Genomic DNA, 16,697 nt, shown 5'->3' with positions numbered 1-16,697 from the left:
GTACAATGCATACATGTACTGTACAGTACATGCACTGATATTACTGCATGCATTTAGGGCTGAGTCAATTCAAATAATTCACTAATTGAATATTTGACCTTCAATTCAATCGAATATCCGAATATTCATAAGTACATGTACCAACCGGCAGATTGTTGACGAACAATCCATACACAAAATCAGTTTCAATAACACACACAATTGTACATTACAATCACTATAATACTTGTAGCTTCTCAAGCCTAGAAGTACACGCGTATCTCCAGCCACGATTTAGCAAGATTTAGAGACAAACAATACTTCTTGTCCTTTAGAAATTTTTAAGGAATACGTGTAATTTACTTTTGGAATCGTAAGATTTCTGTAACTTTTCATTTGAATCTGTTTGAATCAAGCCTCCAGAGTGCAATTTTTCTTTTTTAAATTAAAAGAAAATTCTCCCTTCCTTTTCATGAATTTTGTATTCAAATATTCAAATTTGTAAATTAATTTTTGGAAATTCGATGCTCGATCGAATATACCTACCGGTATATTCAGATATTCAGCACAGCCGTACATGCATTTCTCAGCAGGAGGGAAATCTATTCTAGTGATGCTGGCTGGCTATTTGGGGAAATTTCTTGGGAGTTTTTATCATGATCACCTTTTGACATTTTGCCACTTGTGCAAAAAGTATGCTCTGTACTTCAACTTCCAAACTTCTGCTGAGCATGGTTTCACAACTGAAGAACATACAAATGCCTCAAGATATAGACCGGTGTCACAAGCGCCTTCAAGAAAATGTCAAGTCACAGCTATTGGATAAGATTTGAAGTGACTTTTGTTATCAATACGACAATAACAAAGGCATGTACATGTACATAAATACATGTACATGTATACCATGTATACTGGCACAGTTTCCTTCTTCCATCCCCTTTTGAATTTTCATATCAAAACCACCTTCTGAAAATGCATACGTACTGTACATGTACTGTACGTACACATCTATCGGTAAATACATGTAAGTGGGCTACCGGTATCTGGCAGACACATGACTGTGTATAAATATTCAGTGTACATGTAACACTACACAAGATATACATGTACATGTACAACGTATATACATGTACATATACATGTATATGTACTGTATGTATAAGTACTGTGTATATGGATGGATGTGAGATGTACCTCTTGGCTACTCTGGGATACTTTCAGTTTCATGTACATGTACATGTGCTGGTAATTTTCATTTATATAAATGTACATGTACATATACAGAGAACTTTATGTGAGGTACAAATGCACATGTAACAGTCTGTTATATTCTGTAATGGTTTTGTCTTGCCTCTTTTTGGTTTGATGTGTACTTTTTAGAAAACTAGCTTTCAGAACAAACACACCGAACACATGCATATAATGTGTAGCCCACAGCCTTCCTCTTAAATTTAAAAAAAATATTTTAAATGCTCATTGCGGAAAAACATATTTTCCAGAGGATACCAGTACACTGTTTTTAAATCTCTTCAGCACATAGGATGTACTGGTTTTATTTACATGTATCAGTGCAATGTTGTTCAACACAGAATTTCATTCACATTTATGGTGTCCATTTAATAACTTAACATTTTACATGTACATTGTGAAATAGCCAGCGTGAAGGCTGCAAATCAGTCAAAATGAGAGGACAGATGGGAGGAAAAAAATCATGAGCTCCTGACCACTGAAAAGATCATATTGCAAGAATAGCCACCTGACCAGGCAGATTGCCTGATCAGGCTGAAAGAGTTTCTAATAATACATACCAGGTACATGTACACATTCATGCACACATACTGTACATGTATGCGCATTATATGTACACACACATGTACAGCCTGTGTACATGTACATGTATAGTAGGGGGTGCATAAACAGGTATTTTGGGAACTGGGTACCCATTTTATGTCAATACCAGTACCCGGGCACCCTTAAAATATAAAGAATGCTCAAAACATGGCATCATACATACATGTACATGTAATACCTAACGGACCATGTGCCCAAAACGGCTCTTTTTCGTACATACGTGTACGGACACAATACTGGCTAACAAAAATGGGACACATTTTACACGATGTTTATTAAGCTCATTTCGAATAAAAATGGCTTTTACAGGTAAGGGTGAGGCTTGTAAATGATGATTCTGGCCCTTTTCGTCATGGTATGGTGTGGTGGACACGATGTGAAACGAACGTTAACGCAGGTTCAGCTGCCATTTTGGAGCGTGGATTTATTTTTTTTTTTTTTGTAAAGGGCCAAAATATTACTTCATTGCTTAACTCAAAAAATATGACCATTGTGATAAAATACGTGAGCTATAAGTAAAGTAGTTGAGTTCATTAAATTTTGTTCAAGCAATGTCCCATTTTTGGGCGCCATTTTGAACTAAAATTTGCTCTTCAACGTGAATAAAAATTATAGACTCGCATTTACACTGAATTATTTATCTTTATTTATCTCTCAAATACATGTACAACTATAATCTCAAGCAAACATTGCTTGAAAATGGTTACATCATCTGATAAATTAAAGTTCATTTTTTGCATCATGAAAGTTGGCCAGTATTGTGACCTTACACATACATGTACATGTACGAAGTGGCACATACATACATGTAAGAGGGGATCTCCCCACCTTTTTATGAAGCAAATTGTTACCTTCAATTTGTAACAAAAGTAGCTGGAACCGGGGCAGGGCTTTTCAGCGGCACATTGATTTTTCAGCAATTCTGCCCTTCACTATTAATTTAAGTTCACTAACATTTTATACGTGGCATTTTTTATGGGTATCCGGCCGAAAAAATTGAGCCAGGTTTCAATATTGACAGACGGGTACCCGGCACAGGCCTAAAGTATAGTAGACATATCATCTTTCCCTTGCATCCCAAATTGACACTGCCAAGTCAACATCATCAGGACCCCGGCAACAGGTCATTTAGGACACAGACTTGATTACACACTTGAGGAGGCTCTTCCTAATGGACATGATGGATGAGCATGCAGTGTGTACCATACATGTAATTGCAGGTGCATGTCCTGGTACATGTGCACGTACATGTACAATTAGTGCATTCTCTGCAGTCTGTACATGCAATTAGGATTCAGGAGTTCATGTACATGTAAGTAGGCTACATGTACATGTACTGCCATACCATCACTCTTCCATGGGCTAAAGCATGAGCCGAGTGCCATGCCAGGTTGTTTTTATAGCAGCTACATGTGAGTATGCAAGGTACGGTACATGTACTGTATATGTACATGAATGTACAGTGTATCCAGGTGTGCATGGTGCATGTACATGTACACAGTCTCCCACACTGTAGGGGAAGACATACACTCTGTCCTGTGTACCAGAACATCGTTTGTTGCTCATTTTGGAGATACCTGCTGATGTACAGTAGCGTACATACACGTACATGTACCAACTGGCGCATATTTATATCTACCGGTACATATATGTACTGTAGACAGGACAAGTGTTTTAACAACCATACTGAGGTGAATGTGTCAAATCACAGACAAGACGAGAAACATGTTTTGCAATCAGAGTTTGACTCATCATCTTGTCCTGCAGCATTAACCTATTGGTACATGTGGCTCTTTCAAACATACATACATGTACATGTTCTAGCAATAACTTCCAGCCAGCCTCTGATGTGCAGTTCTGGTACATGTACATGTGCGTACCACACACAGAGCACAAAGCACAAATGTTTCACATTATCGTGTGACGGTACCGTAAGAACAATCCATTCCACTTGGCTTTGCCTTGTGGAAAACCATTTCATCAGTCACCTCATGAAATTGTTACAATGTTCTGAACATTCATTATCTGTATTTCACTTTGACATTGCAACATACACGTCTACATGAACTGGTGGTTCACTCTCCCAACAGCACAAGTTGCATGAACCGATTTACATGTACATGTACAGTATGTACCGTACATGTGGTACTAAAACCTTCACAAAAAACAAAAACCAACGCAGAAAAAAAAGAAAAGTCCATCCAGCATGGAAATTTCATTCATTTGTTAGAATGTCTTGTAACTGCTTAACAATGTCCAGATGTGGCAGTTGTACGAGCCTGTACTGTAGCATGTAGAGGTTCGGTAAACATGCACACCCAAAGTGTATGTACTGCACAAGTGTGGAGATTGCGCAATAACCCCAGCATGTACTGTGTACACCAGCACCAGTGCAGCACATTAACTTGCAATGCCTTCTCACCATATTCTGGCCGACACAATCATGGCTTTTTTCTAAGGGTTGCAACTTGTAAACAACAGCTTGAAAAGCAATGTTATAAAAAAAATGGCCTTATGCCTGTAACTTGTACGTGTGCCTGATTGAACAGAGCAGCTTGCTGTCAAGAATTTTAAAAAGTGCTTGAACATGTACATGTACCGTTTACTTGACTTGCAAAGAATTAGTGGATGTTACTTTGCTGTTCAAAGGTGAATTTCCCAACTATGATGAAACAACTGGGAAGGAGAGGACAAAAACCAAGGTATATGTATGCTTCTAATGCACAGTAATGATACCATGGCACATACATGTATGTAAACTACATGTACCAAAAAAAATCGGCCTCAAGAAATAAGCCTTTGGTTTAATTAAAGACAAAATGTGCAGATGCATGTTCGGGTGTATTTAAGACTGACAGTGTGGACAAACATTCAGGAGATTTCAGATGTAAAATCCTTCAGGTGAGGGCAAAACAATAGCTAATCGTCTGTGTGTTCAGGCCTCATCATTGTAAAAACTATAACGATTGGTAGTTGTGACTGTTGTAACAATGATGATTTTGGTACAGTTGCTGGTGGCAACTCCTGCCGGTTCACGGGGTTGCCCAGACCAATTGTGACCCACTCTGTGAGAATGAGTCTTAAGTCACCAGAGTCACTTTTTGAGTTTTCATTTATATTGGAAAGAGCAAATTGAGTTTTTTTGATGTAGGATTCAGTTTGGCATCCTGATGAAAGTGGATACTCCTTGGTGAAAAATGCTGTGGGTTCCGATTGATTTACACAGTGCAAAATTATTCTACAGAACTTTTTACTCCCAAGTGGATCTAGCGACTTAAGAATCATTTTCACAGAGTGGGTCACAATTTTTGGTTGCCCAAGTAATCAGGCAATCATTCATTCCACTCCATGGCAACAGGTCTACTTTTTTCAAACATGCACAAACCCTAACGAAAACAGGTGAAAACCAAACAAAAAAGACACACAATCAAACATACTGCAGTTCATGACTTGAAAAAGCTGATCAAAGATGATGAATCACACTTGTGCACGTGGTTGATATTATGTACATATACATGCAGACACCATGTACACTAACAGTCTAGACACCCCAGGCTAGAAGAATGTACACACATACAGTACACCGTACATACATTAAACCATCACATGGGACACTTGTCTGAAGTTTTCTGGCCACTGGTGTGACGACTTACAAAATTCACTGGATGCTTGCATCTCTCAAACTAACCTTTGAGGAGGGGAAGCCTCTGAAGTTCTCTATTCTTGCTGATGTTGAATCTGGAGGAGCCTTGTCTCTTCTCCTTCTTAACCAGTGGCCCGGTTCCCTTGGCCCTGGTCAGCTGTGTTGGAGGTGGCACATTTGTTGTGCGATGTCTTGTCTGATGTAAAGGTACAATGAAAGAGAGGGCAAAATTTCTCAACCTCATTCATTCATCAGGCATTTATATATTTTGTGAAATGAAACAAATAAAACATTTGTAAGTTTGTCATTTTGATTAAATGACACGTCATGGGGTAAAAAACTGCCAAGATGTTTCCCCAGCATTGTATTATTTCAAATATGTCCAAGACACCCCCAAAAAGAGACAGCTTTAATGTTAAAATATATCAATCAAATGTAATCTAAACAACTTAAAAGTTGGACCATTAATTACATGTGTACGTGACATGTTTTGTTTTTTGGTTTGTGAGTACAATGTAAACTTGTACAAGTGCATGGTCCCTACAGTGTGTACATGTACATATAATACAATGCAATACTTGTGTGAGATCTTATTTTGTATAACACCACCCTATAATTTAATCAAAGTAAACAGGTCAAAGGACTTCATTAAATCAGGTGCTGAAAGGTCAGCAACCACAGGACAGTCTTTCTTTCCCTGGTGTCCAAGACTCCTGGGTGTCCATCCATACATGATACCTATAGGTAGGTCATGCCAGAAGGCTCAATATGCATACTGCATGACCTACTTTTCCCCAAGTCTGATGGACAGGCTGTTCATGCATCAGTGATATGTACACTGCACTCTCTAATGTGTATTGTTTTACCAGCGCATACACTAAAGATGCGGGCTTACTTCAGCTCCCTTTTCTACGTGTAGTCCCAAACGGTTTGTCTGAATCTTACAGAGCACATCATGTTTTCTTCCCTTTTTAGCAGTTTTCCCCTTTTTTCAGCATTATATCTTGTTTTTGTTTCAAAGATTGTACTTCGTTGGATGTAGCTCAGTTCATACATAACATGCTGTCAGTGAGCAAACTTAACATAAACATACAGGTGTCATGTGCTTAGTGACATTAAAGCAACTATTTACCAAGGCATGTACTAGTGTGGTATGCAGGGCTCGAAATTAACGGGCGCAGGTAGCTAAAATGTGCCCGCTGGCCTTAGAAATGCGCCCGTAAGTCACAATGACCTGTACCTGAACATATTTACATTTTGCTTCTACTTTTGTTATGAAAAATACCTGAACTTTTTTATTTCACTTCGGATCATTCTTGTACGGAACCATAACACAGTAAAATTTTGTTTACAATGTCACCAAGCGCATGCCGCAGTCTCGCATGCCATGTATGCACATACACGAACGTCTACACACACGCATACCTGCGGCCAGTGTCACGACTGTATGGAAACTGGCCCCTCATGCGTAAATTCAAGCCAAACAAGTGGATTTGGCTTAGACTTCAGTTTCGCTGGATCCAATCATGCTACAAAATAGTTGGAACCAGCGAAACCAAAGTTTCAGCGTAATCCTCTTGTTTGAAAAATGCTGGATTGCAGCAGTTAGTTCCCTTTTACGTTTGCGTGCATATGCACGTTAGAAAGGCCTGGTGCCCAACTTTTTGCGTAGTGTCACTAAGCACGTTTGAGATTCCAGTTGGTCGTGTACTCACTACCAAAGATCATATAGCGCCAAAGGAGGGAAGGGGCTTTACGATCTTTAGTCACTACTAAATTGTATGTTGCAGGCAACCCACAAAAATAACAAATTGATCAAGGCTTTAATACCTGCCAAAGTCTAAGCCGTACGGTAGGTTATCAGTGTCATTAATTTAAACAAAAGCAACAGCAGGGACCAGGGCTTTTCTTTCATTTCTTGAACATATGTCTTTAAAATTGTATTGGGAGCTACTTGCCCCCATAAAAAGACAAATTTGGCAGTCTTAGGAACAAGTAGTTGCTCCCGTGATGATTAGCCCAATTTCGAGCCCTGGGTATGGTAGGCCTCTGCCATGGCATATACAGTGTGTGAGCAAAGCCTTGCCATTTTTAAATGTAAAGTGAAAACTCACCTTTTTAATGTTGCATTTGTACAGTGATATATTACACTGCACGATTCGTGATTTTATTAATTTATTTTATCCACATGTACAAGGGTTATTATTATTTTTTATTTTAACATAGGTTCAGCTGTGATTCGTTATTTTAGTGTCACCGTGTCTGGTACAATTACTTTTCTTTTATCGTAGGTAGGTTTAGAGGCATCTGTCCTCAGGAAAGATCGAGACATCACCGATTCCAGCAGGGTTAGGTTCTCCCTGTTGGCGGGGCAGATGTACATGTATCCCCATACTGTGGTTTTGGTACTAGCACGGTGACATTCATTCATTTATCCTTATCCTTTCATTTCTTAAATTAATTATTTTTTACGTTAACTTGTACTGCACTGTTGATCATTTTTAAGGAAACGGCACATTATAAATTTTCAATTATCATTATTATTATTAGTCGTGAAGCAATACTAATTTAATATACAGTAGCTCCATGGTTCCAGTAATTTCTTTCTTTCGTGACCCATTCAAATGCAACAGATATTGCTGTATGGTGGGAATTTTCAAGGGTTCAAGCCATAATATGTTAACTTGTCAACCATGTTTTCTTCTAATACAAGACAATTGAAGCACTGCTCTCTGTTTTCCAAGGCTAACAAACACAGGCAGGGCATGCAGAGAATTAAAAAAAGGCCTGAAAAACTGCACAGTAAGATCCCAGAGAAATCACATGTCCTTTAAATAACAGGAAGCGTGCAAGGGTTTCGCACAACCAGGCTTACTGGAAATGTCACTTTACTTAGGATTCCGACTCGTCTTTCATTTCAAGCACTTTATCCTCACAGCCTTGGAACCATACCAGAAGGATTCCTACCATCAACCTAATTTTTGAGAATGCTCAGGGAATTACAACAAACACGACTGTCAACAATACCTGTGCATCCCTCAAAAAATCATACAAAAATTTTAAAAAGAATAAAAACAATAGGTAGATTCATGCTGGGTTCATGTGTCATTTTCTTTGCAGGTAAACAAACAAAATGCTAAAACTTTAAACACAAATTACACAGACTTGCCTTTCAAATTTTTATCACAGACTATTTCTCTTTTTTGCCCAGGAATACTGACCCAAGACAGAAAGAGCAAAATTTAGAGAATCATCAGTACATTTCTTTGTGTGAAATTATCTGAATGGCTTACATGTAAAAATGTAGGCATATTTAAGTTGAGAAAGCAAATTAAAAGCTACATGTTCTTGAGCAGCTGGCAGGAGCAGTTTGCAGAAGCCAAGAGCTACATGTAAATGACATGATGGCATACAAGGCACCTAGCTGTGCCTCTGTAGGGATTCCTAACATGTTGTATTTGGCGGTACACTACAAAGAGCAAACCACGCATACCTTCCTCCCATGCTATAGCCAGTGCCATCACTAACTTAGGGGCAAGTATTTGGTGTACGTGTAATAATGGATGGATATTTAATCTTTCATTCCGGCATGACTGTGCATACATGTACATGTACGTACATACTGGTATATGTACATGTATACGTGTGCAGATATGTACATGTTCATGCATGTAAATATTAGTGTAAGGGACCAACCTTAACTTGAAATTGGGACTTCCCATGTCTTCACCATACCATACACAGTCCATACACGTACTGTACATGTACATGTACAGTACGTGTGTGGTGTGACTTTCTCCATTACTTGGCACCTAAAATCATAGCTTTATTTTGCCCTCATAAACATGATAAAATTGAAAATAAAAAACACGGTATATACTGGTATGCAACTATATTTTGTTCATTTGTGTAACGTAGCTTTTAACACTGAAGTTTCTGTCTTGGATGACATACACTTTTATCTAAAAATATAAAAATTCATATTAGAATAAAAATCATAAAGGCACAGCATGCCCTTAAAATGGCACGAAAATTGAAAAAAATCAGGTTAAATGAAAGACAAAGGAGTGCTTACAAAGACTGCACAGAAAGAAATACATGCATATTACAGAAGCCCTTGAAGGCATCACAAAACAAACACTGAAAAAATGAAATCCTTTATAATTAACTGTGAAGGTCTGCAACTGAACCAAGCTGTGCATTATTTGCTGAACGGGTAATCTTGTGCAAACATTGTGACCTGGCATTTCCCCCAGTAATCATGCTTTATTCCCTGGGTATTTCTGCTTGGAACCTTCCTGAAATCTCTACAATCCACCAGCGAACAGGAACTGAGTGGAATATTTTTGTTCACACTGCACAGTGCAAAGTGTCTGAATGCAGTGAGCAGTGCATCCCGGTAAATCCCGGTTCATCTCAGATTTTCAGTCAACACACAAAACAAACCTGCTATCCAAGATACCCGGTACTTTACTGTTTGAAAACATCGGTGTGTTCCTTCATAACTGCAAACCCTAATTTAAACCTGTGTCCAATTGTACGATGGCTTGATGCTGACATTTTCAAAAAAGATGGCACTCAAAGCATTCAATTTAATAATGCATGAAACCCTTGAAAGAATGTATAAAGTGTTGATGTTACACTCTGCAAAATAAAATTATATAAGCTGGAGAACATTGCATCTGTGATTATTCTAGCCAATGGCAAGGTAGACTGTCAGGCAAGATGCCAAAGGCCACACTGCCTGCAGAGGTGTTCCAAGTTCCCCATCTGCTGATACACATATTGTACATGTACATGTATGTCTACATATTTGGCATTTAGCCTTGAACACGTATGCCTATGTGTGTGCCCATTGCATGAACAGGTGTATATACAAATATATTTTGTGCCATGTGATAATATCCAATTTACCTGAATAATTCATATTTTATATAAACAAACAACAAAATGAGAAAAGTATTTGAGAATGACCAGAGACAGTAATGACAAAAAAATTTTAAATTTAAGCACGCCTTTAGCAGGGGGACCACGAAAACAGATGCATCTTTGAGCAAGGTGACTGGATGCCTGGGTATTTTTCTGATTTTCAAATGCTAGCTAAAACCTTGGCCCACAAAGCACTCAACAGTGCCCTGTGTCATGATCCGGACAATGAGTGCCTGGTGATTACCTCGTCAGCACCATCCATGCCATCTTTGCTGGAATTCTTGTTGTTCCCTCCTGCTGGTTTGCTCACAGCCTGCAGTTCAACAAAATCAGCAAAAAGAGAACAGGCACAGTTACAACATAGAGGAAATACCACTACACGTATGTACAGTTCTCCAATGTACATGTATGTAGATGGAGGAGAACTAAGGGCTAACGTACATGTATGTTTGTTTCTGTTCAGAAGAAAAATTCTGGATCCAGTATTTGGTGGTAAAGAAAGCCACTCTATCACCAAAGGGGATCAACTTAAAAAGATTTCTCTACAGATCTGCACATTTTTAGATCATGTATGTACACGTATTGACTTCAACACAGAGCTGTCACTGAAGACAGAGCACATGCCAAGTTACCAATTTGCACTACATGTGAGTAACTTAAGTGATTTTCCATCAATTCTTCAGGAGAAATGCACTTTCCAAATAAACAGCACCTTCTTGCTCTCTGGACAGAACTTACCATACTCACAACATTACAATCCTATCTTTCTGGCCTTAAACTGAAGTTCAACACAAGTCCTAGCTTCTAATGCATGTACTACAGTATGGGTAGGCCTACATGTAAATGTACATCTGTACATGAACTTTATGTATAATACCCACACTCAGTTGTTACACATGCAGCTTTGAATAAATGATATGTCTTCTTCAATTTAAGTTCTGAATCAAAATACGATCATTCACTTGAGCTCCGACATCCATGTCAACTACTACTTCAAGTCTCCCATCTTCCAGTACTAACCAGTAACATAGTGTGAGCTGTACGATTGAGCAATTACATGTGTACTAGTACATACTGTACATGTACATGTAACTTTCAAGTCTGCAATAATGAGATCAAGCATTATTTCTTACAGGAGTAAATTTATTGCTCATTTGTAGCAATACAAGTCTGGAATTTCCTGCACAAGTGAGTGTGACCTACGCAACCATTTCACTTTCACGTCTGCAGCCAGTGATGGACTGTAAAACAGATGGCATTTGAGATGCTTCATTTATACACAGTACCGCTGTACGACGACGTGTATTATTCAGGCATCTACCTCAGTCCTTGACAGGCAAGTGCACTTTGAACCCAGCATCCATGTAGCCGAACATGGATACGCTGTGCAAAATGAATGGCTTACAGAGACTGTAAGAGACAGTAAAATCTCTGGTTATTTTTCAGTGTTTTTAAAGCATCTGGTTACATTGGCACCACATTCAAAACATTCAATTTGATCATGCCCAAGTACTAATAAACAGATGTACATGTAGGTACAAATACATGTACCAAGAAGCTTTTAGATTTGTTTTCGTCTAGTTCCCAAACCTTTCTTGAAACTGGATTCTTCAGTCAAGGGGGATCAGTGTACAAATACATGTACCAAGAAGCTTCTAGATTTGTCTAGTTCCCAAACCTTTCTTGAAACTGGATTTTTCAGTCAAGGGGGATCAGTGTACAAATACATGTACCAAGAAGCTTCTAGATTTGTCTAGTTCCCAGACCTTTCTTGAAACTGGATTCTTCAGTCAAGGGGTTCAGTGTACAAATACATGTACCAAGAAACTTCTAGATTTGTCTAGTTCCCAGACCTTTCTTGAAACTGGATTCTTCAGTCAAGGGGTTCAGTGTACAAATACATGTACCAAGAAGCTTCTAGATTTGTCTAGTTCCCAGACCTTTCTTGAAACTGGATTCTTCAGTCAAGGGGTTCAGTGTACAAATACATGTACCAAGAAGCTTCTAGATTTGTCTAGTTCCCAGACCTTTCTTGAAACTGGATTCTTCAGTCAAAGGGTTCAGTGTTTTTACATGCATGTGTAACAACAGCAACGGGCAGGAAATTTTGTGCAACTCAAAATATGTTTGCCTAGCTAAGATTGTCCCACTTGCACTAATAATAACTGTCCAATGTTTAGTATCCCTTAATAATACATGCATGCACTATCCAGACTGCTGATTGTTGCAGAAAATGTTTACTTTTCATTGTGGCAGGGCTTCATTTTAAAGGAGCGCGCGCTCACGCTCCTTAATGTTTTCCAAGGAGAGCCAAAAAAACCACTCCTTGAAAATTTAAGGAGTGCATGGTTTTTCAAACCAGCAGATGTTGATTTATGACAAGCCCCTTGAATCTTGTTGGGTCGACAGTAGCAAACGAGTCCAAAAATTGAATGTATTAACCCTAACCCCCAAGGGTATATGTAAAATCGAAATTGGAGGATTTGGGACTTTTAGGGTTAAAACACAAGGGCTGGTAATCAAAGTCTTTGAGTTGTGCGCGCGTGCTTGATGAATCCCACATCGCAACACACAAACGTGATAGCGCATGTGGGCGGGCCTAGTGCGTGTGGGTGAGCCTATGGAATTCCATGGAGGCACGCGGCCACGCCCGGCCGACCTGTCTCAGAAAGGGTCGAGTTCAGGCGCTACTGTGACGTTCTCAGCCATTTGTGAACAGCAGAGGTGAGTTTGTGAAAAACCCCGTAGTGGCTGGAGGATGGTGTGTGATCCTGTTCGCTTGTCAGAACAGAACAGAAAGTATGTCACAGGAAAGAAAAAAGTCTCTGGTGGGTAATGTGCCCAGTGTTCTATACAAAAATGCACTGGTCGAAGTAGTATTGTGAGCACAGGAAGGGATTATGAATACAATCTGCAGTGGACGTGCAATACGTTTCAAAATACCCAAAAAAAAAGGATGCACGTGCGCAGTAAATTCAGAGCCCCTGTAGCGGCGAAATGGATTGTCGGGCGAGCGAGGAGACTAGTCAAGTTATGCACCTGTCAATTGTAATCCCGGCCCCTGGGGACCCGGGACTAGCGGGGACTTAGCAGGGCACATAAAACAGGGCAATCGTGATAGTCCTGGCCAAGTCCCCGTAATTTGCCTGGCCAGGGCGGGGCACCTTTTTTTGTATTCCCGGCTGAGCGTTCAAGTTCCCTACACCATCCCTGCCCCAGCATGCGGGATTGTGTCGCAACAACCGTACAACTAAAAATAAGAAACTAATAACATTCATTAATTTCTAAAAGTCCCCTACTCTTCTGGGTCATTGCTAAGATGACATCGAGTCGGTCGCTGTAAGCGCAGGTAAAATGCCACCGAAATAAAGCAAAGCAAGGGGCAGCTGCTATAATTATCCCAAACTTTGGATAGGCATTCATCCGCATATCTGAAGCACCGGAATCAGGGGGCCGACGACCCAAATCGCTACAATCTTTCTTTGCGGACGTCTCAGAAATAATTATGGAAATTCATCCAATAGCAAAATTTGCTACGCGCTGTGTGGAGACCAATTGACCAATTGAAACGCTCGTTATCTACATATGGCCATGGCCAGTGCCAGCACATGAGACAATTAACAATTATCACAACACTTCATTCATTTATTGAAGATTGATCTAGAATGATTTGAAATGTATCACCATAACAAAAGACCAGTGCTACTTGGTTGAAAGATTAAATTACACATGTTTTAATAATTTAGCAGTCCATAGAAAGTGGCGACAGTATTTGTAAAAAAAGAAAGGTCTGTATTTTGCATGCACTGATCCCAAAATGAGGCATCATCTTTGTCAGGTTTTCATCTGTCGGGAAATCGAAGCTAAGTGCTATAAAATTTTACCGATAGACAGTTTAACAAATTGTACAACCCCGCCAAGTCCCTGCTATCGTCCCAGGTCAGCGGGGCAGCCATTGTACAACCCCAGGCAAGTCCCTGCTATCGTCCCGGCCGGCGGGGCACTTTTTTTTACATCCCCGGGTACGTCCCGGCTACATTTTCAAAAGTCCCGGGTCCCCCAGGGCCGGGATTACAATTGACAGATGCATTAACTCATTGAACTCAGTAAAAAAAGTTAAATTATGTTAATTTTATTGAGTATGTTAACATTAACTTGATTTTTGTTAGCGAGAGCAAATCGCTCCCCTTAATTCACTTTGTTGATTTAAGGAGAGCAATTTTTAATCGCTCTCCTTAAATCAACAAAGTGAATAAAGGAGAGCGATTTTCAGCTCTCCTCGTATTTATTAAAATGAAGCCCTGTTGTGGGATCATTAGACTTTGATTGCCAAGTCCAAGGTGAAGGTGAAGAACTCAGCTGTGTCGCGCTCAAGTTTTTGGAAACTTCGCATGCATGTTAAGAGACTCCTTATCATTACAAATGTGAGGTTTGAACTCAATCAGATGTATACCCTGGATGTTAGTTGCAATGTATTAATGAAGACGTCGTCCAACCTGGGCTAGGGTCACCAAGGCTTACCTTACATGTATGCCTGCAAGTAATAATGTTGTGCGCGATCATCCAGTCTGCATGACCATGATGACTGCCTGAAGTACTGTCTGGCCTGTGCGATTGGTTGATCCTACATGTATATAATTTCTCCAACTTAACCCCTTCTCGACGGGAATTTCTTTCCGAAAGCTGACTCCAAGAATTCCAGCCTCGCTTGGCCACGAAGGCCACCTGCTAAACCGCAAATTCTCGCTTTGTGTCCCAGCGTGCCCTGCACGCTTTGAATTACACGGTGAAAAGGCTGATTGTTCGGTGGCCTGCGGCTCTATTCAAGCTTCCACATTCCCGTTGCCTCTTTTCAAAGTGGTGACTATTGTGAAGCTGGTGATTATGATGCAAATTCCGTCTTTTCATTTCTGGGCTACACACAAAGACCAATAACCATATACACAAGAGCCAGGGTCTGCCTTCTTTCACCATGTTCGCTCGAGCGTGGACAGAGAATAATGGCTGAAAAGTGGGCTGAGGATTTCAATTTTTACGCCGTGTCTTAATGCGTCCCGGCGTGAGGGGGTTAACTTCCCTTTTCGAAACACTACTCCACAACCATGAAACCAATAATATTGTTCAGCGCAATCTTAAATGCAGCACAGATTTATTTTACCCTGAACATCCTGAGTTGATTTGCCTTTGAAGGAAATCCATTTATAGGATAATCAACTCAGCATGGTGTAACAGTGACAACTGCTAAGTGTTACACAGTGGCTGTTGTTACAGAAATTTAGATAGGTTTCTGTCTACTTTCTTGTACCAGATGCGTGCAGTGGAAATAGGACCCAGACCAGTCTACAACTTATGGATCGAAAGTCTGATAAAATAAAACAAAGGAGGAAAAAATCCCATATGGATGGATTTGATTCCAGTTCGTCAGGATTGCAGACAAGCATTTGTACCATGCTGATTGGGCTACTGTTATACCCCCAGAGCTGTGGGGTCCGAAGCGGGCTGGACGTCAGGCTACACACTTCTGCATTTCCAGGGATAGCCTAGGCCTACTACTAGTACTGTAGTAGTACTTCTGGCACTAAGTTATACTATAGGTTACCAATGGTTACGTACAGTCAATAGCCATTTCGTAAGTTTTAATAATACTTAATACTAAAGCCTGATGTAGGTCTGTGAATTAATGTGTATGATACACCGCGCTAGTACTATGTACAAGAATCATACTAAAGGCCTACCGATCTGCAAACAACAAACAGCACGTAATTCATTGCGATGTATGATGTACATCGCAATGTAGTCAGGTACGCACATAGCCAGTGTGTACATGTACATGTACAGTACAGAGCAACTCAGCAAGTACATGTACGTGTTGCAACGCAAGCGTACAATGCGAAATGAATGGTGACACTAATCATCTGCTTTCCGTTGGCATTCCTAGCTCAAAAATGCACGGAAACTACGTCTCTCCCGAAGATCCATATTCTCAAATAACTCACCTTATCTTTCTTGGTCTTATTCGGCATATCTGGGATGTTTTAGGGCCCTTATTTCCTACATTAAGGTGTTCATTTTTTGCCGGGAGATGTCGTGAGTACAAGACAGTATCGTACAAACACACTCAGTCAGCTAGTCTTTTGATAGGTCCGTTCAAACCACGTGATGCTCGTCGTTGATGAATTGGTTGGTACTCGGTGCACGTGCGGTGGTCATGGATAAGAAAACCAGCTGATGTCGAAAATTCTTCGCAAATTCATCAACAGAACTTGCCCGGCTCCAAAAAATGTCTTATGCTGGC

The 16,697-nt window shown here is 40.0% G+C and overlaps 1 protein-coding gene across 1 annotated transcript in view; it reads right to left on the bottom strand.

The window, feature by feature from the left end:
* Nucleotides 1–16,554, bottom strand: part of LOC110977614 (serine/threonine-protein phosphatase 2A 56 kDa regulatory subunit gamma isoform-like) — a 57,495-nt gene extending 40,941 nt beyond the window's left edge. The window contains exons 1-3 of the mRNA XM_022231899.2: nucleotides 16,399–16,554; nucleotides 10,647–10,715; nucleotides 5,519–5,669 (exon numbers count right to left, since the gene is read on the bottom strand). Coding sequence (XP_022087591.1) covers nucleotides 5,519–5,669; nucleotides 10,647–10,715; nucleotides 16,399–16,425 — 247 coding nt within the window. The 5' untranslated portion in view covers nucleotides 16,426–16,554. The remainder of the gene's footprint in view (nucleotides 1–5,518; nucleotides 5,670–10,646; nucleotides 10,716–16,398) is intronic.
* Between the last annotated feature and the right edge of the window lie 143 nt (nucleotides 16,555–16,697).

Source organism: Acanthaster planci, linkage group LG01 (assembly GCF_054643075.1).
Source record: "Acanthaster planci isolate LZ-2023a linkage group LG01, COTS_SCS, whole genome shotgun sequence".
Taxonomy (NCBI): Eukaryota; Metazoa; Echinodermata; class Asteroidea; order Valvatida; family Acanthasteridae; genus Acanthaster; species Acanthaster planci.
Note: the sequence above shows the minus strand (reverse complement) of the source record. Positions and strands in the feature narration are given on the sequence as shown.